At 41.6% G+C, this 22,573-nt stretch overlaps 1 protein-coding gene across 5 annotated transcripts in view; it reads right to left on the reverse strand.

Moving 5' to 3' along the window:
* Positions 1-12,573: 12,573 nt before the first annotated feature.
* Positions 12,574-22,573, reverse strand: part of Usp9x (ubiquitin specific peptidase 9 X-linked) — a 146,100-nt gene continuing 136,100 nt past the window's right edge. For all 5 annotated transcript variants that reach the window (XM_059250623.1, XM_059250624.1, XM_059250626.1 and 2 more), the window contains 4 exons: positions 21,017-21,173; positions 20,287-20,499; positions 19,087-19,182; positions 12,574-16,469 (listed from right to left, as the gene is read on the reverse strand). In XM_059250623.1, the coding sequence (XP_059106606.1) occupies positions 16,332-16,469; positions 19,087-19,182; positions 20,287-20,499; positions 21,017-21,173 (604 nt within the window). In that variant the 3' untranslated portion in view covers positions 12,574-16,331. The remainder of the gene's footprint in view (positions 16,470-19,086; positions 19,183-20,286; positions 20,500-21,016; positions 21,174-22,573) is intronic.

Below are 22,573 nucleotides of genomic sequence, written 5' to 3' on the forward strand. Positions count from 1 at the left end.
CCTCTCTCTCTCTCTCTCTCTCTCTCTCTCTCTCTCTCTCTCTCTCTTTCACAGAGGCCAGAGGAGAATGGTGCTGGTTGGTTTTTGTCAACTTGACACAAACCTAGACACTTGGGAAGAGGATCATCAATTGAAAAAATGCCTCCCTCGGACAGTCCATAGGGCATTTTCTCATTTTCTTAATGATTGATGTGGGAGGGCTGTTGTGCCCAGATCGTGACCCCCAGGGAGACCACCGAGGACGAGCGTACCAGAATGCAAAAGCAAGGTTTATTTCTGTTACAAGTCATGACAGGGAACTCATCTCAAACATTCACTGGCCTCAGCGCAGTGAGGCAGGGAGGAGTTACTCTTCTTGGGGAAGTTAGTTTTTATAGGCAAAAACCACAAAATTTCTTAAAGGGGAGGGGGTTAGTACGGGTCCATCCTTGATTGGTCCAGTTTTTCTCGGGCCTGGACTTTGTCTTATTTCAGCTTATCTGTTTGCCATGTCAGGAGTTTTACAACCCACCTCCGGGGTCTGGTCATGTTATCTCTGGAGAGGGGCATCTTGTGGTGAATCAGTCACCACCAGACATCCTGACTTTGTTCTTTTGAAAACACCTGACTTCACCCTCTCCAGGAAGGGGGAACTGACTCAGTTCTGTTTATTTTAAGATATCTCTTCCCTCAGCTCTTCTGGGTTTTTGGGGGAACTGTGTCTGGGCCTTTGGTGGGGATCTTTAAAGGGCCAGACCATTGTGGGTGGTGCCATCCTTGGGCTGGTGGTCCTGGGTTCTATAAGAAAGCAGGCTGAGTAAACCATGGGGAGCAAGGCAGTCAGCAGCACCCCTCAGTGGCCTCTGCTTCAGTTCTTGCCCTGACTTACCTTCATGATGGACTGTAAGATGAAATAAACCCTTTCCTTCCCAAGTTACCTTTGGTCATTGTTAGGAACTGCCCACATTCCAGAACCAGGTGTGCCCCCAGCCTGCCTTTAGCCCCTGCACAGTCTGGGAAGTCTCATTCCTCTCTCTCCCTCCTTCTCTCTCTCTCTTCAAACCCACTAACTCAGAGAATCTCCAAAGGAAAGGCACCAAAAGGCCAGTTCGCTCCTGAACTTGCCTGTCCCCCAAGTCCCCGCCTGAGTGCTCAGCCTTGACCATACTTGGACACAAACCCAGCTTGTGGTGGACACATCATCACCCTTCGCCTACAACCTATAAAGTCTCCCAGCCTTCATTTTGGGGGTGCAACTTCTCTGGCCTCGACCTCTGGGACTGGAGAACCCACCTGGGAGTTGCACTGTTCAAATATACCTGTTGCTATACTTTTTCAATTCGACTTAATTTGGCTTACTGAGTTGTCAGAAAAACTTGTTTGGGGGGGGGCTATTAGCCATGTAATCACCAGTCACCAAATGTGACACATTTCCACCGTTGCCACAAGTCCTTACCCTTTATTAAGCCCCAGCCATCATGCCCCTCCCCATTTCTCTTGTTCCGCTCAGCTCAGAGGCAGCCTTTCCCATGCCCCCCCCCCATAAATTTCTTGCTTGAGGTCTGTTGGCGATGTGACTTTGTGGCATTTTTTGGTCCTGATCTGCCAAGGTACTCTTCCACCTCAAAACCCTAACAGTCATGGTGTTTGTTTATCATAGCAATAGAAATCCTAAGACATTCACTGAACTTGGAGGTTGCTATTTTTCTAGCTAGACTGGTACCCAGAAAGCAATCCTCCTGCCTCTGCTCTCCCTCAACCCAGTACTGGGGCTACCAGTGTTTCTAACCATACCAAACTTTTATGTTGGTGCTGGGGATATGAATTCAGGTTCTAATGCATGTGTTGCAAGCATTCTTTTTTTTTTTTTTTCTTTTTTCCGAGACAGGGTTTCTCTGTGTAGTCCTGGCTGTCCTGCAACTCACTCTGTAGACCAGGCTGGCCTTGAACTCACAGAGTTATGCCTGCCTCTACCTATTGAGTGCTGGGATTAAAAGCGGGTGCACCACCACCTGGCGCTGCAAGCATTCTTATCCACTGAACCATCCCCATCATTTATTTTATTCTATTTTTTAGCAGTCCTAAGGCTTGAATCTAGCATGCACATACATACACATACATATATACATAAAGTAAGTAAATGTAAAATGTCTTCAAAGTTAAAATCTACTCCACACATGCAGGGCCTGAAGAAAACACCATTGGAAAGCACTCCTCTGGTTCTGGTTGATGCCTAGAAAAACTGGCCTCCAACAGAAATGTTAGCAGTTTAACTAGGCCTTCTGTTGGTTATTTGTGGCACTCTTACCCTGCGAGGAAACGTCACGAAATACGACAGAATACACTAACAAGAGTTTTACTAAGATTAGGCAAAGAAACAGAGGTGCACAGGCCTGTGGAAAAGACACGTGAGTAAAGATGGAGCCGGGAATCATGGCGCCGGCTTATAAAGGCTGGGCCGGCCTGCGCACACAGGCCCATGTGGCTACTCCACACATGGTTGTGCTGCGCGCTTTACACAACCACGCAAAGCCATGGGGTCCTGGTCACGCAAGATGTTTTGACCCGGAAATGACTAGGCGGGAGTGAGTAGGTCCTACCGGGCATGCGCAACCATGCCCAACCGTGGGGGCGCGTTGTGAATCCATATCACCTTCGGCTTAAGCATTTCACCTATAAATCTTCAGGTCCAGACCCCAAGTCACCCTTTGAGCAATTTAAACAGAGACAGGAGAGTCGAGTCTGGCCACTTGAACAAAGGGAGATTACACAGCTATGATATTGTAACAATTACTTTTTACATAAACTAGTGTTGTCCTCTCCCCCTCTAACCCCCCCTCCCAGTAGTTGTTATCTGGGAACACCTTGTCCACCTGGAAGGATCATACTTTCCTGATAAGAGAACTGGGACTTGATGGCAGAGCGGGATTTAGCAAGAGCTGTTACTCAGTGTCATCCCCTTTGAGCTGTGAGTGTGATGGATGCTTGTTCTTTGGGGGTGGACCTAAGGGCAGTTTGTAAATCAGGGTCGTCTCCTTTGGTTATGGCAATGGAGCCTACTTGACAGCATCTTGGTGAAGGAATCTTAATAAATTTCTCTAACCCTAAACTTCACTTATGTTAGAGGTACAGAATTCTTCTTCCCACAGGAAAGCGTTCCTCCAGGCAGCGCTCTGTTAGCTAAATTCCACTTTGTGTAATTTAATATTTCCAAAGCAAGTTTGTTAGTAGGTCCTTTATAGCATCAATTTATTACTCTCAGTTTCTCCTATATCAAGCAGACCAGACTTTAGTTAGTTTTATTCTGCGCAATGTTATTTATTAAGAGGCACTGTTTAACGTTTGAGAAAAGCCACGAGCCACAACAAAACCCACCATAAGAGTTTATTAAGAGAAGGAACAGAGGGGAATGTGCTTAGGCCTATGGAAGATAGTACTGGGAGAGAAAGGAGAGAAAGGAGGGAGAAGAGGAAGAGGAGGAAGGGGGGAGGAGTCTGTGACCCGCTTTTTATGGATTTCCCCCCTGCACACGCGCATATGGATTTACATAGCTACGCCACGCATGCGCATAGATTACGTGATCACACAGTGCACGGAATGTGTAGGACATAAGGGATGACTAAGTCTCTTGCTTGGCTACTGGATAGCACATGTGCGGTCATGTAGCAACAACTTTGCCGTCCCAAGTCTCCATTTTGGGATGTGTGTATACCAGGAGTGCCAACAGCTTTTTTTTTTTTTTTTTTTTTTTAACTGCCTTTGATTCTTACAGAGAGAACCCCTCAGCAGGCTCTTCCCCTAAACAAAGGCCGGTGCTATCTTAAGTTGCTCATTCATTTGTCTATTTCCATGACCTTTCACCTACCTTAAAGCCATATGTTTTGGGAAAGCTGGGCATCATTAAAAATTGTGCCCACAATAGGACTGCCACACTTATGAACTCACAGAGACTGAGGCAGTTTGGAAAGGGCCTGCACCGGATGGGGTCCCAGCACTGAGAGGTCAAGTGGACATACAACCCTATCCCTAACCCAGAAACTGTCTCCAATTGATAACTGATCAAAAAGGAAAAATTAGGGGCGGTGGTGGCGCATGCCTTTAACCAGGTGAGTTCGAGGCCAGCCTGGTCTACAAAGCAAGTTCCAGGAACGGCGCAAAGCTACACAGAGAAATCCTGTCTCGAAAAACCAAAAAAAAAAAAAAAAAAAAAAAAGGAAAAATTGGTTCTCTCCAAGAGTCTCCCTGGGTATAAACCATACTTTAGGGAAGGTCCCATGCCCAGTAGTAGATGGCCAACACCAAACAAATTCTGGTATTTTTGGAGGGGTTTTGTTTCATAATGTTTTGTCTGTTTTTTCTTTTTTTCCTTACAGATCTTTTCCTTAAATATTACGGTTTCTGATTTTGTTTGTATGGACTTTCTGTGTGTGCAAATCTGTGTGTCTGTCTATATTTCTTGCACTTCTTTATTCCTGTTTGTTTTTTGTCCTATTCTAGTTTGTTTTTATCTTATTAGTATTACTATTTTTTAGATGTCTGTTTGTATTTTAATGAGAGAGAGAGAGAGAAAGTGTGTGGATTTGGGGGAGTGGGAAGATAGGGAGGTTTGGGGGGAATTTGGGGAAGGGAAACTGTAACCAAAATTTATTGTATGAAAAAATTCTATTTTCAATTAAAAAAAAAACCAACACTGTGCCTGAAGCATGGCTCTGGTAGCTTCTGATGTATCAGATTAAACGGGACTGAAGAAGAGGGAAACAGGATTCAAGTGTACTAACTGATTTCTTGAATGAAAATAATACTTAGGCTGGAGAGATGGCTCAGAGGTTAAGAGCATTGGCTGCTCTTCCAGAGGTCCTGAGTTCAATTCCCAGCAATGACATGGTGACTCACAACCATCTGTAATGAGATCTGGTGCCCTCTTCTGGTCTGCAATGATACTTACAGGCAGAACACTGTATACATAATAAATAAATGAATCTTAAAAAAAAAAAGAAAAAGAAAATAATACTTAGGGACTGGAGAGATGGCTCAGTGGTTAAGAGCAATTGCTACTTTCTCAGGGGACCCAGGTTTGGTTCCCAGCACCCACATGGCGGCTTACATTAAAAAATTATTTATTTATTTTTTTTTATTTATTTATTTATTTATTTATTTATTTATTTATTTATTTATTTATTTATTTATTTATTTATTTATTTATTTATTTTTTGGTTTTTTGAGACAGGGTTTCTCTGTGTAGCTTTGCGCCTTTCCTGGAACTCACTTGGTAGCCCAGGCCGGCCTCGAACTCACAGAGATCCGCCTGGCTCTGCCTCCCGAGTGCTGGGATTAAAGGCGTGCGCCACCACTGCCCGGCTTTAAATAAAAATTTTTAAAAATCTTAGAAAAGTGGGGCTGGAGAGATGACTCAGCGGGTAAGAGCACTGGCTGCTCTTCCAGAGGTCCTGAGTTGAATTCTCAGCAACCACATGGTGGCTCACAACCATCAGTAATGAGATCTGGTCCCCTCTTCTGGCCTGTAGGCATACACGCAAGCAGAACACTGTATACAAGATAAATAAATCTTTAAATTAACAAAAAACTTAGAAAAGAAAATTTAATACTTGAAGTAAATATGCCATGGCATTCCCAGCAACAGGTCCATGCATGGGTTTGGTGTTTATCTGATGTGGTGGCTGAAGGCTAGGAAGGTCTCAGGGACAGAGACCTTACAGAGAATTTACCCAATGTTTCAGCTTCTTGTCAGAGAAAAGAATTCAGAGGAGTGACACTCAGACTAAGGGACTGAGAATAGTTTTACTTAAGAGCCAAAGTACACACTTTGTGGGCAAATTTAATGAAAGGATGAGTGGGGGGAATGTGTGACGGCAAGGAATTTCAGGAATGAGTAGAGGTTTCTGTGGAACAGGATTACTCCCTCTGTCTGTCCTCCCGTGGGGCTTCCAGATGTGTTATGGTGTCAGATGAGTCAGAGTATCAGATGCGTCATGGGAGGTGGCAATTTTGCAAGGCTAATGATACTGAGATAGCATTATAATGAAGCCAAGGACAGTTAAAAGCCATCTCCCTTGGTGTCTTAGTGTTCTATGGCTGTGAGGAGACACCATGACCGACCAAGGTGACATTTGGTAGAAGGCATTTAATTAGGGGCTGGTTTACAGTTCAGAGGGTCAGTCCATGACCATCATGGCAGGGAGCATGGCAGCAAGCAGGCAGGCATGGTGCTGGAGCAGGAGCTGAGAGCTCACATTTTGAGACAACCACAAGACAGAAAGAGGAGAACGAGAATGGCTTGGGCTTTTGTCTTAGGCTTTCTATTGCTGTGATGAAACACCATGACCAAAGTAACTTGAGGAGGAAAGGGTTTATTTGCCTTATACTTCCATATCACTGTTCATCTAGAAGTCAAGTCAGGAACTCAAGCAGGGCAGGAACCTGGAGGCAGGAGCTGATGCAGAGGCCATGAAGGGGTGCTGCTTACTGGCTTGTTCCTCATGACTTACTCAACCTGCTTTCATATAGAACCCAGGACCACCAGCCCAGGGACAGCACCACCCACAGTGGGCTGGGCCCTCCCACATCAATCATTGATTAAGAAAATGCCCTACAGCCAGATCTTAATGGAGGCAGTTTCTCAACTGGGGTTCCCTCCTCTCAGATGACTCTAGCCTGTGTCAAGTTGACATAAAACTAGCCAGCACAGCTTTTGAAACCTCAAAATCCACCCCCAGTGACACATCTCTTCCAACAAGGCCACACCTCCTAATCCTTCCCAAATCATTCCACTGACTGAGGACCAAGTGTTCAAATAGATGAGCTTATGGGGGCCAGTCTCATTCAAACTTGACATGCGTTTTGCTTACTGTTTGTCACACACTGTTCTTCTCTATAAGCCTGCTGCTGCTGCCGCCTCATAATTTGCCTCTTGATTATTTTTTTCTTCTATGCTTCTCCAGCTCACTTCATGCATTTATGTACACTGTCCTGTTTTGTTTGTTTTTGTTTTTGTTTTAGGCAGGGTCCAGGCAGACTTCGGGCTGTCAATCCTCCTGCCTATTGCTAGTACCTCTTTATAAGCAAGTACAGATACTTTTCAATGAAAATTAATACTGACAAATACAAAAAGTAACCAAATTTGAACATATGTACGTTCAACTATGCATATTCAAAATCTGTATTTTTTTATCTATTTTTTGCCTTTTTTTTTTTTTTTTTTTTTGAGACAGGGTTTCTCTGTGTAGCAGCCCTGGCTGTCCTGGAACTCACTCTGTAGACCAAGCTACACAGTGAGACTATATCTCAAAAACAAACAAACGGAAAAGAGTAAATATAGGTTGGTGTGTTGGCTGATGCTTATAATCCCAGCATTCAGGAGGCTGAAGCCAAAGAAATGCTGTGAGTTTGAGGTCAGCCTGGCCTACAAAGTGAAACTCTGTCTCAAGCAAGCTCCAAACAAAACAAATAACACAGCAGCAACCAAAGTAAAGACAAGTGAGTAAAAAGCCACCAATATAACAAACCACCGGGGTTCTATCAATCATTTCAGGGAACCAGGCAACCAGAACTTGCCACCTTCCCTCAGGTGTTTCTCAGCATCGTTATTTCTTTGTAGTACTGGGATGGAACCCAGGATTCCTGCATGGTACTGAGCCATAACCCCCAGCTGGCTTTTAAAATTTTAGTTGGAGCTAGCATAGATGGCTGTGTCTGCCTGTGCCTGTGTGCCTCTGTATGTGTGTGTGTAATGTGTCCATGGAGACCAAAGTCAATGTCGATGTCTTCCATATTAACTCCACCTTATTTATGTGCGTGTGTGTGCCTCTCTCTCTCTCTCTCTCTCTCTCTCTCTGTGTGTGTGTGTGTGTGTGTGTGTGTGTGTGTGTGTAAGGATGCCTGCAGAGGCCAGAAGATCTGGAGCTGGAGTTACAGATATTTGTCAGCCTCCCCATGTGGGTGCTGGGATGTGTAGCCGCAATGGCTCACCTGAGCCCTCTCTCTGTCCTCTCCACCATATTCTCGGACAGTATCTATCTGGGACCCCAAGTTCATCAAATGACTAGACTGGCTGGTTCAGGAGCGCCTGGGATTGTCTCTACCTCCCCATTGCTGGGGTTACAGGCACATTGTCTGCCTCAGTAGCTGTTTAATGGCTCTTTAGGCAGAAGCCTCTCATCCGTGCACTGGGGAGGGGCGAAGGGCAGGAGGAAAGAAGCTCAAGGCCACCCTGAACTCCATGTAACAGTGTCTCAACAACACAATCAAACAGAAAGGTCAGTCCTTATGAGCAGGCTCCCAGGCTTATTCCTGAGCCAGCACTAGGGCGAAGTTCCTCTGGTGCTCCTCACAACTACCAAAGAACTGTAAGGTCACTGCCAGAGGAGTTAATACGAATAAACAAGCTTTGTATTTTGTCCTGGTGGACACATTCTTGTTGGAGCCCATTTTTCCTAGTGGCTTTACCCAGCAGGTCTGCATAAAGAGGATGATTGGACCATGGGCCTGAGTGCAGGTGTCTGAGATGGTCTACACTTGGCTGTGCTGTGGGGAGGTCTTTTGCTCCACCCCTCGGCTTTCCTTTCAATACCCTCTGGCAGAGGCAGTCAAGGCCTGATGGATTAGGATCCAGACCCTCTAGTGGCTATCCTGTATTTTCTATCTGTTTCTCTCCCTTCTGTCCTTGAACTAATATTTCCTGCTGCTCCTGCTCAAGAGTACTCTGGGGAAATGTGGGGGTGAGGGATGGCCCCCCACACATTCGGAGGCCAGCAGACCCAAGAAGCAGGATGAGTTGCTGTCCTCCATAGAGGCACTGCTTCACTGGGTAGGGTAGCTCAAGCGCTAGCTGTTCGTTCAATCGGGATTGCTCCTGGCGATGGCGTGAAAATAGAGAGGAGATTGATCTCTACAGAGACAGATTGTCCTTTAATCAGAACAATGGAGAGCAGAAGTCTCTCCACCGGAGTGGAGACCATGCACCCAGGCACAGGGGCCTGAAGAGGGAACCCTTGGGATGGAAGATTCCATCTGCAGGTCTATTGCCCTGCAGTCTCAAAGTAGGTACAGACAGAGGTTGTTAGATTGGCTGGCCAGTGAATCCAGGGATTCTCGTTTCCCTCCAAGTGCTGGGACTATAAACTCAGATACCACACTTGGCTCAATCTCCCTCTCTCTCTCTCTCTCTCACATACACAGACACAGACACACACACACACACACACACACACACACACACACACACACACACGAGAGGAGAGAGAGAGAGAGAGAGAGAGAGAGAGAGAGAGGAGAGAGAGAGAGAGAGAGAGAGAGAGAGAGAGAGAGAGAGAGAGAGAGAGAGAATCTCACTCTATGTAACCTTGGCTGTCCTGAGACTCGGTATGTAGACCAGGCTGGCCTCAAACTCACAGAGATCCAACTGCCTCTTGAGTGCTGAAATTAAAATTAAACTTGTGTGCCACCATGCCTCGTTTAATTAGAATTTCTTTTCCTTTTTTTTTTTTTTTTAAAAAAAAGATTTATTTATTATATATACGGTGTTCTGCCTGCACCAGTGACTGATGGAAGCAGATGCAGAGATCCATGGCCGGGCGCCAGGCCAAGCTCCGAGAATCCAATCAATGAGAGAGAGGAGGGATTCTGTGGGCAGGGGACATCGAGATCATGATGGGAAGATGTGCAGAGATGACCGGCCACACTAGTGGAAGCCCATGAACTGTGGACTAATAGCTGTGGAGCCCCCATGGGACTAGACTAGGACCAGTTGTTTAGCTTGAACTGTTTGGGGGGGCCCCAGGCAGGGGGGATTGGATCCGTCCCTGGTGCATGGCTGGGCTTTTTGGAGCCTAGTGACACCTTGTACAGCCTTGGTGCAGGGGGTTTTAAACTAACCTCATGTCAGACCTCAGTATTTAATGGAGATTCAGGTGACATTATATGTGTTTTTTGGATTCTAGCTTTGTGTGTGTTTACTTCTTTTTGTGACAGTGTCTTAACACTTTGGCCTAGAACTCACCCTGATCATCTTCCTCCTGCAGCTTCCCAAGTGGTGGAATTATATGGAATTATAGATATGAGCCATCACACCCACCCAGCTGTTTTTTATTTTTTTGTTTTTCAAGACAGGTAACAGTCCTGGCTGTCCTGGAACTCGCTCTGTAGACCAGGCTGGCCTTGAACTCAGAGATCTGCCTGCCTGTCTCCCGGGTGCTGGATTAAAGGCATGTGTCACCATGGCCCAGCCCATCCAGCTTTTAGTCCATTCTGTACTTAAAAAGCAAATGGTGGCTCAGAGGGTAAAAGCACTTGCTGCCAAGTCTGACAACCTGAGTTCAGTTCCTAAGATCCACATGGTATTAGGAGAGAACTGACTTTCATAAATCCCTGAAGATGTTCTCTGACCTTCACGAGTTCACAGTAGCATGCACACACCTCTCCCTGATCATACACTGTAATAAACGTCAGCTTTTTTGTTTTGAGACAGGGTCTATTACATAGCTGTGGCTTTCCAGGAACGCACTTTGTAGACTAGGTTGGTTTCAACATCATAGAGATCCACCAGCTTCTGCCTCCCGAGTGCTGGGTGGGATTAAAAGTGTCTATCAACATGAAGGCTTCTACCACCCTTTTATTACAACAGGGTCTCTGGCTGACCCATAGGCTAGGCTGACTAGCCAGGGATATGCCTATACCTACCCAGTGCTGGGATTACAAGTGTGGGTTCTGCCATTTAGCTCAAGACCTAGTGCTTGCAGCCAGCACTGTGCTGCCTGAGCAGTTTTCCCAGCCTGCAATTCTGTACCTTTATGAATCTAGTGTCTCCTTTTCTCTGGGTACAAGATAGAACCTAGAGTCCAAGATAGAACATCCATCAAAAATCTCTCCTGAGCTCCTAAGTTGGTTATTCAATGCCCCAATGGTTGGGAAAGGAATGGATGAGAACACAGCAGTAAGAATGGCAAGCAACCAGATGGGTTCTCATCAAAGGTCCCTGAAAGTGGTTCGTTCTCCTCTTCACTGTATCTCTGACTTGGTGAGACACGCTATGTTCTGAAGCATTAAGGAGCAGTCAGGTACTATTGGCCCTCAGCTGAAGTGATTCCCACTCCACTCTTCCCAAGTTTTGTATATTTAAAAAGGTCTTTTTTAAAATGTGCCTGAAATGTTTTGTTATGTTTCAATTTCTAGAATGAAGATGGCTTGGTACAGTGATAGCTTGGCTAATACATGGCAGGCTCTATGCCCAGCACAGCAAAAGAAAAAAAAAAAAAACCCAAAAACCTACCTCAAAGTCAAACATAATGAGTCATTACAAATAGGGAATTATTCGGGCTGGAGAGATAGCTCAGTGGTTAAGAGCATTGCCTGCTCTTCCAGAGGACCTAGGTTCAACTCCCAGCAACCACATGGTGGCTCACCTTCTCTAGTGGGATCTGATGCCCTCTTCTGGCATAAAGTTGTACATGCAGATAAAGCACTCATATACATATAAAAATCTTTTTTAAAAGTATGGAACTATTCTCAAGACTCTGCATGTATCATATAATGTGATTTGTGTTTACACCAGGGTCTCACTCTCAAGATCTCACATATGCAAGGAACTCCCTAGCCCCTGATGTTGAGCACTTCTTGTCCCAAATATTTAAAGGATTATAAAATTCACAGAGAAATGGTCAAATCAGTTTCCCAAAAGACAAGAATTTTGTATTTTATTTGGTTTTATATAGTTCTGATAGGGTCTTTCAATACAGGATGGTCTCAAATTTAGTAGTTGAAAATGACCTTGAACTCCTGATCCTCCCCTTAGTGGTAGGTAGGTTCATAGGCATATACTATTATACTTTGCCACATATACCATTATACTATGCCCCAATTTCTCTTAAAAAAAAAGTGGCTGGGCTGTGGTGGTGCACGCCTTTAATCCCAGCACTTGGGAGGCAGAGGCAGGTGGATCTTCTCTGTGAGTTCGAGGCCAGCCTGGGACACACAGTGAGTTCCAGGACAGGCTCCAAAGCTACACAGAGAAACTGTCTCAAAAAAAAAAAAAAAAAAAAAAAAAAAAGTGGAGAAAATCATATATACCCGACACTTTGGAGGCTGTGACAAAAGGTCATAGTTTGAGGTCACCTTGGTTACAAACTAAATTCCAGACCAGCCTGAGCTGGTGTTTCAGTAAAAATCAAATGTGAGGAATATTTGAAATGCCTTTCTTCAGCAGTAATCCTTGAAGTATTCCAACTTTGGGGAAGCATCAACAGGTTTTGCAGAAGTCAAATGTACTTTTTCAGTCACTGAAAAGTAACAGATGAAATGCTAAAGAGAATTTTCACACTAACTTAACCCCTCAAAACAGGGAACTTTTCAGATTTAAAATCAAGACCCAATGTTCAGCTGTTTAGACATGAACACATGCTGGATCTATAAATGACTCATTATAAACATTTCCCTTAAAAAAATTCAAGGGCCAGGAACGTGGCTCAGTGATATAGCACTTGTCTATATATTTGAGGCCCTGCATTGCACCCCCAGCAATACAGGGGGGAAATGGGCTTTAGAACTTAGAAACAGTTTCAATAAATAAAAGAAAAACCAAAATTTAATTTATAAAGTTTTATTTTTGTATATGTGCTAGATCTTACGAACTGTGGACAATCTTTTATGTCAGTCTGTTGGCTTGTAAAAGGCTAAGAAGTATGTGAGATTTGGGTGGTGAAATTTCCTTTTGGGAACCCCAATTCCAAAATTAAAAAAAAATTGCACTCATTAGTGACTTTAAAATATGGTTCACCTTCCCCCCACTTACACCTGTAAGTTTGGAGACAAGTGCTACATACTTCTGCAAACACAAAATAATAGTTAAAAATACAATCGGCAGCAAGTTCTTAATACATTCAGCACTTCTTTAGTGATTTATCACACCCAAAACCTTATTTTCAATATGCAACACTCAAGTAGGTGCAGGACCAATTCTGGTTGGTCCCTACGATGAAACCAGTACTGAGAATGGTTCTGTTGCTAACACAAAGCTGGGGCAAAGGGGTGCTGTTTTCCTTTATCAGCAGTCTGCATGTCCTCGTACCTTCAAACTAGAAATCAAAACTGGGCACTTATCACAAAAAGGCAATTTTCTAAAATTCTAAATAAGGCAGGATATAGCCACCAAATCAACCACAAAATTTGACAAAGTAAAATAGTCCATGGGAGAACATAACCTGGAAAAATACTAATAAAAACCCAAAGAACTATTCCAAAGTAGTCACCTGAATATTCAGACTGTTGCTTTCCTTTACAAAAGTAATTCAAATAAAAAAGGCTCCTCATCTTTTTAACCAATATGAGGATTAAAGACTTAAGTTGTTATTGTTCACTAATAAAAGTTAATCATGAAAATAGAAAACATTTGAATAATTCTAGGTCTGTATAATTATAGCTGAGACAAAAAAGCTGGGAAATCATCACTGAGAAAAATCAATGAAAAGAAACAAAGCCCAAATATGATTATGTTTGTATTTCTGCCTCTGTGATGCTGAACATGAGAATTCGGTTGGTGGAGGGCTTAGAAACAGCAGCAATATGGTGTTTACCAAGTTGTACACGGAAATACTTAGATCTGACTGGGCAAAGCCCCAGTTCACACAGTTTTACAATTAAAATCTCTTCAGTCCTTACGTTAACAGATTCTACTGTCTTCAATAGAGTAATCATGCCATTTAGAAATGTGGGAGTATTTCAAAGGAAGACTAGTGATTCTGCAACAAACATTTAAAGGAGGAAACATATGGCTCAAAAGAATCAGTTGAGAGAATCAAATAATTTTTAGGCACTTTAAGACTTGAAATTTAAAACGTGCCATTTATGTTTTAGAGAAAGACCTCAAAATCACCACTATGTTGCTCTTACAATAACATGCATCTTAAAATTTCTGGTTATACATTAATGCCTAAAGAGTTAAATATAGAAAATAATTTGCACAAACAAACAAAAATAACTCTGTTCACTTTCCCTCACTCATGGTCACAACACAGACCAGCTCTTTCTCAAATGGAGGGAAACATGACTCATAAGCCCTCATTAGGAACTGGTGGGCTTATACACTCAAAGCAACTAATGGGGAGGGGGGAATCCCTCCAAGACAAAAAATTCACAGCCTTTGAGAATGTCAAGTTTTCTCTTATCTAGGAAGTCACTAAGTTTTATGTATTTCATAATTTTGTTAAGGAGCAGAAAATATCAAAGTTGTCTGTCAGATGGTAAGATAATGTAACTAGTACCAGTTACTTGTCCAAACAAAGCTAACCTACTCCACTACTTGAGGAACTTTGAAAACTTCCAGTTGGAAAGGCAAACACTGTACAACCTTTGCTCAAACTTCAATTCAGGCTGGAGGTGCAGCTCAGTGGTAGAGCACTTGCCTGGAGTGCTTGAGGCCCTGGATCCCCAGCTCCACAAAAACTGAAACAAAAGCCAATTCTGAAGTAAACAGAATCTATCTAGTGTCAAAAGTTGCTAAAATTACAGGAAGCCTAGAAGCAGGATTATGGAATACTGCAAATAAGATACCAAAGCTATATCTTAAATACTGCCCCTTTTAAATCACAAAATAATGTGCAATTTGGCTTCTGCTTTGACTGGTGCCAACTATAGCCTTTCAACCTTTTCCTATCAACTGAAATGTAAAAATACAACCAAGCTTGTGCTCATTAAATACACATGTATATAAAAAAATACAAAAAGTGCAAGATTGATTGTTAGGGGAACTTTTATAGCATCAACATCCTGTTTTCCAAGTCCTTTTAGTAAAGAGCCAATCTTTCTGTGCATAATATATGCAGTCTTTAAAAAAAAATAAAGCAAGAGAGAAGGTACCAAAACCCCCAAACACACCACAGGACAAAAAGTTCTTCTTAAATCAAATTCTATTTGCGAATTCAGCAAAATAATTTCTATAAAATAAAACAGCAAAATATTTAAATAGGGTGGGTTGTATCTGTTTGCAGGGGTATTTGGTTTTAGACAGTTTCCGAAAATTACACACATTCAAGTCACCAATTCTCTTTGAAATACAGTATTAACTGATGAATTCTTTTATCTTCATTCAAATTGTTTATTCTAAAATTGTGATACCTCAATTATATTAACTACCAGTAATCTTTTATTTTTAAATTAGACCCTGCTTTGAACATTAAAATTTTTGGAATGGAAAAGGAGCTAGGACAATTCTTGCTTTCAAGTAAAATAATGACTGAGCAGAGAATCAGTCAGACATCTTGGTGCAGAGGTACTCCAAAGACTGTGGGGTTCTGACTTCTGCATCATTGGGGTCCAGCAGAAGGACAGTTTGAGAAGAGTCACTTAGTAAGCTCTACCAAAGAACAAAACAAGCACACCAAATACAGTTGTCTACTAGGCTCCAGCCAGCATCCTGGCATAGCAAATTTTTGCATATTTGTTTTAAATCTTTCAAAATTCCCACCACTAAATCGATACATTTAAGTGTTCTTTATCCCACCTAGAGATCTGCACTGTCAAACACAAGAAGGAACACGTGTGCAACTGAGAACTGCTTGCTTGCCACAGTTCTCCCCTCAGCCTGTATTTTATAGTCTAGGGTTTAAGAAGGAAAGCTCCGAGCAATGCAGCCTCCATGTCAGGACAACTGCAGTCATTATGGTAATATTTCCTCATTGGCTACACTAACTTGTGTGAAGCCATGCTAAATGTTACAGCATATCTAAAGCTTCAAAGTGATTAACCTAACATCAGAATAAAAAGGCAATGAAAAAGATCTAGAAACATAGTACATCACCAATTTTCCACATCAACCAAATAATTAAAAGGTAACCAGCCTTACATTGCTCATAGTAAAATTGACTCCAGTGGCAAGAATGAACATGAAACTACTGGTGTGACATGAATGGCTGTTTTGTTGCTGTTGGTTTACTTTTTGTTTTTGTAAAGGAGGTGATCCAACTGCCACAAGGTAGGCAACACTGGCTGCAGAGTGCAGTGGGTATAACAAGAAAATTAATGTAGTTTTTGTAGATCTGTGAGTCTCATCAAGGAAAAAAAAGTTTCTTGCTTAAGAATTAACAGTCAAACATTAATATACTATATACACCTTTGCCATTTACACATTAGCATCAGGCCATTTATTACAAAACACTATACACTTTCCACTGCAGGCGGGTTATATATTGACAGCATATTTCTGCAGATAAGACAGTGAATAAACTCTCCACTCCATGTTGATTAGGAATAGTTTTTCTAGTTTTAAATATTAGCCAGACACAGAAAAAAGTTGGACTGTAAGGCCTGGGTGCACAGTCTTGATGGAACCAGTTAATATGTGCATTTCACTGATCCTTGGTCTGAGGTGGGGACACTTCTTCACTGCCTTCATAATTTTCTTGTGCTCGTTGGCCAGTTCTCTGAGGGTTATTCATGTGATGTGCTGCTGGGCCCGTATATGGCTGTCCATGCACATGGTTATTCTGAAAGGTAAAAGAAATCTGTGCATTACAATTTTTCCATGGCTGGAGAAATGGATCAGAGGTTAAGACTATGTACTGGTCAGACAGAGGACCAGAGTTTGGTTCCTAGTACCCATGCCAAGTGGCTTATAACTGGCCTAACTCCGGCTACAGGATCTGACACCCGAGTCTCTGCAACTAACACTCACTTGCATATACACATACACACAATACCGTAATTAAATGTGGCAAAATAAATCTAGGAAAAACTCAACCTTTTTCAACAGCAAGCACACTTTAAAACCATGAGTTGAAATTGTTGGGAATGTAAACATTTATTTTATTCTTAGGACTTACTTTTAAATACACTTGCCTAGTAACGAAAACTGGCTGAAAAAGAAAAATCTTACGGGCAAATACAAACCTCAGGGCCCTAAAGACCAAATGATTGGGTAGGTATGTAAAAATCTTTGTCCAAAGTGATTTTTTTTTTACTGTCAAATATGTAAACTTAGGGACTAAAGACAGCTCAGTAGTTAAGAGCACCGGCTGCTCTTACAAAGGAACTAGATTTGATTCCCAGCACTCACATAGTGGCTCACCACCATCTTTAACTATAGTCCTAAGGCTTCCAGTTCACTTTATACATGCAAACAAAACACTAATATACAAAAAATAAGAAAAAATATAATCCTATTAGTATATGTATAGGTATGTATATCATAATATGTATGTGAAGGTCAGAGGACAGCTTGAAGGAGTTATTTTCTCCTTTTACTATAATGGTTGGTCCTAGGGACTGAACTCAGATGGGGCTTGTATGGTAAGCACCTTTACCCACTGACTCATTTTGCTAGCCCAGTGCCAACCAATGTTTAGGTGTGTGTGTGTAAGCCTGACAAATTAAAATACCCCATTACTGTTCTTGGCTTAGTTTTCAAAGAATGATGTGAGGGCTAGCCTACATGAACACTGACTCTTTCACAGGATAAACCTGATTGACCATGACCTGAAATCCATAGGTGCAACTTCTTATGCAGACAAAATTATTGTTAATTATTAATGCTACTGAGATCACAACAAGGCTGAAGAAAAAGTAACTAGGCTAGATTAAAATATGAGCTTTCTTAGGGCTGATCAAAGTAACTTCTGTGCTGGTTCCCGGTTTTTTTTTTTTTTTTAAAGGCTAGGGACTAGTTGTGTATGTAGCCCTGGCTGGCCTTGAAACTCTCACTATGTTGCCTTTCCTTTAATACCAGCACTCAGGAGGCAGAGGCAAGCAGACGTCTGAGTTAAATGTCAGCCTGGTCTATAGAGCAAGTTCTAGGATAGCCAGGGAAACACACAGAAATCCAGTCTTGAAAAACAAAAATAAATAAAATTAAAAACGAAAAGAAACTTACTATGTCAACCAGGCTGTTTCTGCCTCTCCCAGTATTGGAATTACAGATGAGAGTCACAGTAACTGTTCTTTATCTTTTTAAATGCCTGAACCTGACGGGGTGAGGTTTTCTTTATAACCCCATAAGCCAGACCAAGATTTTAGGCTACATGTACAATTATTCTAGATTATGAAAATAACTACATGGAAAAAACACCAATTATTCCTTGTGGTTCCATTTATACCCTAAAAGGTAAGGTTGCCTTAAGTGCTGTTCTCATGGCATGCTTTCCAGATCAGTAACATCTGAGAACTTATGAGGATTAGACTGTCATCAGATCTCAAGCCCCCACCCCTCCAAAGACAGGGTCTTAATATGTAGTCCTGGCTTGTCTCAAACTCAAGAGATCTGCCCATCTCTGTCTCCTGAGTGCTGGGGTTAAAGGTAAGTCATACACTCTTGAGTTCTAGTACTCTGTACCATGCCAGGAAGCCAGTGTCCATTTGTATACTACTGCCACCTCAAAACATTTGATTTGGCCACATCTACATTTTAGGAATGTTCCCATTTAGGACATTATTTCTTTACCAACTTTTGTAATTTGATAGTTAATCACCTGTAGAAACATGCCAAATTCCCCATAATTTTTACTGCCAATGAAATCCCAGGCTAATTAAGCAACATTATTTCACTGCCATATCTTTGTGTTTTCAGAATCCACTAGCAGATTTAGCCGAAGAAGTGTCGCCATAATCCTTCACACTGAGCAATGATTATGATTTTATGCTGAGAAGAATCATGCAGTTTTACCCACTCTATACTAGTATAAGACATATCTATTTGGTAAGGGAATGACATCACTGGGGCAAGTTAAATTTGCACCATGACCCCACTCCAACCATTCTTTTGATCATGTACCCAAAGTTAGTTTAGATAATCTCTGAGTTTACAGTCATGGTAAAAAGCCATCCTTTACAAAATGAGATTGGTTCCAGAGCAGTGGTTCTCAATCTTTGGGTTGCAACCTCTGGGGGTGGTGTGAATTACCTTTTCACAGGGGTCACATATCAGATTTCCTGCATATCTGGTATTTAAATTATGATTCATAACCATGGCAAAATCACAGTTATTAAGCAGCAATGAAAGTAATTTTATAGTTGGGGGTCACCACAACATGAACTGTATTCAAGGGTCACAGCATTAGGAAAGTTGAGAACCACTGTAGAGGTTAACCCCACTATCTGACTCCTGTTTACCTGCTGATACTGAGATCCAGGGGAATGGGGGTATAATGGGGCATCTTCTGGTGGAGGTGATTCATGCTCATCTGGGGCATCTTGGTCATCTGGTTCCTAATTAAAAAAAAAAAAAAAAGAATAACGCAGGCAACATCAAACTCACTGCTAACTCTTGTTGACTTAGCAACAACTTTTAAAAACTGTTTATTACTCCTGCAACCTAAGGCTCAGGGAACCTCCCCAACCACTGAGGGGGCAGATTATAAAGAGCCAGAGGAACAGGATGTCTGCTTTAAGACTGTCTCCTAGAAATGCCAGGGAAGCCACATACATACATGGCTGCCTAAACAAGGATACCAATAGATGTGCCAACATGGAAAGAGGAAATGTCATGAGATTTCAAGCCTAGATAGAGAACTAAAGGTAAACAAAGAATGCTGAAAGCAGGAAAATTATATCCCCCAGGAAGAATCCCCCAATTACTTATCCAATACCAAATGGTCAGCCCTAAAATAATAAACATATAAGTAACTTTATATACACTGAGCAGGTTATTTGTAGATTTAGGAATACAGATATATGTAATAACATTTAAAGAAAAAGAAGCCACGAATCTAAGACAAAACAAGGGGGGTGCATGGGAGTAGCTAAATGGGGAAAATAATGTGGTTATATTTTAATTTGAAAAAATTTACCTTCACATGTGCTATGGTTCGTATGCACACACATACAGAGTAAAGGAATGATGTTAAAGGGGGTGAGGGAATGGAGCTGGAGAGACGGCTCAGAGGTAAAGAGCATTTGCTGTTCTTCTAGAGGACCCAAGTTCAAGTCCTAATACCCAAACTGCAGCTCACAATAATCTGTTAAACTCCAGTTCCAGGAGATCTAACATCCTTTCTTCTAGCCTCCATGGGCACCAGGAAGGCACATGGTGCACAGACATATATGCAGACAAAGCACCCATAGGCATAAAGGTTTAAAAAACAAAAACTCCTAATTTGTATTCTCTTAAAAATGCATTTCTGAGGTTATAGCATAGTAATTTCTCTAGGAGGCATCTTCATTAACGTAATATATCACTAATATTAAAGCAAGCACAATTCTAGCAAAGCCTTTAAGAAACAACACTGTCATTAATACACAACCAGTGGCCTAATAAAGAATTACTTTGCTTTCTTCCATTTCTATCTCTTGTAGACTGGTGGCTTTTTTTACCTCCTCAGGACAGAGTTCACAAGCTTTTGCAAGTGTCATCCTAGCACTATGTGATCTCTCCAAGAAATAGCCATTTGATGTTTCATTGCTTTGCACTGGGGGAGACCAATTGTTGTAAGTGTATTGAGGATTGCCAGTATATGGTCTTCTTTCGAGTTCATCTCCAAGCCATTCCACTGCCCAGGTCCATTTCCTTTTAAGATCTCCATTGCCCTTCAAAAGTAAAACCATATACACATATAAGAGGATTTGGAGTATCCCAAGAACACTTAAAATGATAACCACCCCACAAACTCAGACTTCTGTCTTGCTATGTAGCCCTGGCTGTTGTTGAACCTGTTGTCCTCTTTCCTTAGCCTTGAATATTGGGTTATAGATGGATACCCACCATACCTGGATTAAAACAACATTTTTTTTTAAAGTTTTTCAAAACAGGGTTTCCTTCTTTAGTCCTTGCTGTCCTGGAACTCATTTTATAGACGAGGCTAGCCTCAAACTCAGAGATCCACCTGCCTCTGCCTCCTAAGTGCATGCACCACCACCACCCAGCTAAAACAAGCTCTTAATGTCATTTTTTCCTTTCTTATTGTTTGTGGTGCTGGGGATTTAACTCCAAGGCTTTGTACATTCTGGGTAAACAGTATACCACAGAGTTACAGCCTTAGCCCTTTAATATAGCATCTTTAACTCTGATTCAAATGTCTATGAAATTTTAAGAAAACACTCTCACCTGCAAGATCTGGTAAGCAACAGGACAACTGCTAAAGAGAGCTACCATACATTTTATACACTGGTATGCTCTTTTTTGATAGTGATTCTTAGAACGCTGGATTGTGTCAAACAGCCCATCTCGGTCGTCTGGAATTCCTTTAAGGGCATTATGAATTCTGAAAAACAATCAGAAGATTAAAAAACTTCTAACATCTAATAGAAGCTAACATTTATTGAGTGTCTATTACATATCACCCAGTAAATGTCTGTGAGTTTAGTTGTTTCATACTGGACAATACATACTACTATTAAATTTTGGAGAAGAGACAAAATTAACAGCCTGCCTAGGGTCAGACAGTTGCCAACCAGTCTGAGTCAAGTCTGTGCCCTAACAAACTTTACTTGTTCAAATGGCTTTTCTTAAGAAGTTTAAATATATTACCAGAAGCAAAGTCAGGACACTCAAGAATAACACACACTTAAAAAAGTTAATACACAAGTTCACAAACACTGTAGTTGAGAATAGTTTGCTTTATTTTTGTCTTTTGTTTTTGAGAAAAGGTCTCATTAAGCAGCACAGAATGGCTTTGACCTCTCAATCTGACTGTCACAGCCTCCCAACTGCTGAGATCACATGCTTGTGCCACCATGCCCAGTGCCTGTTTATTTTGTGTTAGGCATTACCTTCCAATCAATAAACAAAATACGACATACCTGTAAGACTAAGTATCATTCAGCCATAAAAAGGAAATAAAATACTAATATATAGTATTATATATATGTAATGTATAATATAATGATTATATATTCATATATATTATACAATATATAATATAATGAATATATATTATAATAAGTATAATGTAAATGAATCTTGCAAACATTACACTGAAGGAAAGCAATTAGACACAAAATGCTGAATGTTATAATTCCATTTTGGCAAACTACTAATAGGCAAACTATAGAAGAAAGCAGATTAATGGTTGCTGAGGCTGGGAAGAACCAAGAGTATCTAAATGGGTATAGGCTTCTTGCTGCTTGATGTAAGATACTACACAGAGCCGGGCGGTGGTGGCACACGCCTTTAATCCCAGCACTGGGAGGCAGAGGCAGGCGGATCTCTGTGAGTTCAAGGCCAGCCTGGGCTACCAAGTGAGTTTCAGGAAAGGTGCAAAGCTACACAGAGAAACCCTGTCTCGAAAAACAAAAAACAAAAAACAAACAAACAAACAAAAAAGATACTACACAGAAATTCTACTTCTCAGTTTTTTTTTTGTTTTTTGAGGTGGAGTAGTGCTGAGGGTGAGGGCCAGCCTAACCCACGTTAGATTAAATGCTCTGTCATTAAGCTACTACCACCCTTACTGACATAAACTGCTGAAACATCACTTTTGCCAAATCATGCTTTATTCCCATTAATATCAACAGTTTTCCAAATACCATCTTTAAGCAGTACTATCTTAGCAATGCAGGACACATGGAAAGACATTATAAATACATGAGACCTATTTACCCACTAAATTAAAAAAAACAAAAACAAAAAGCTACACTATGCATTTCCTTCTTCCTGTTTTTT

This window comes from Peromyscus eremicus, chromosome X, assembly GCF_949786415.1.
Source record: "Peromyscus eremicus chromosome X, PerEre_H2_v1, whole genome shotgun sequence".
Classification (NCBI taxonomy): Eukaryota; Metazoa; Chordata; class Mammalia; order Rodentia; family Cricetidae; genus Peromyscus; species Peromyscus eremicus.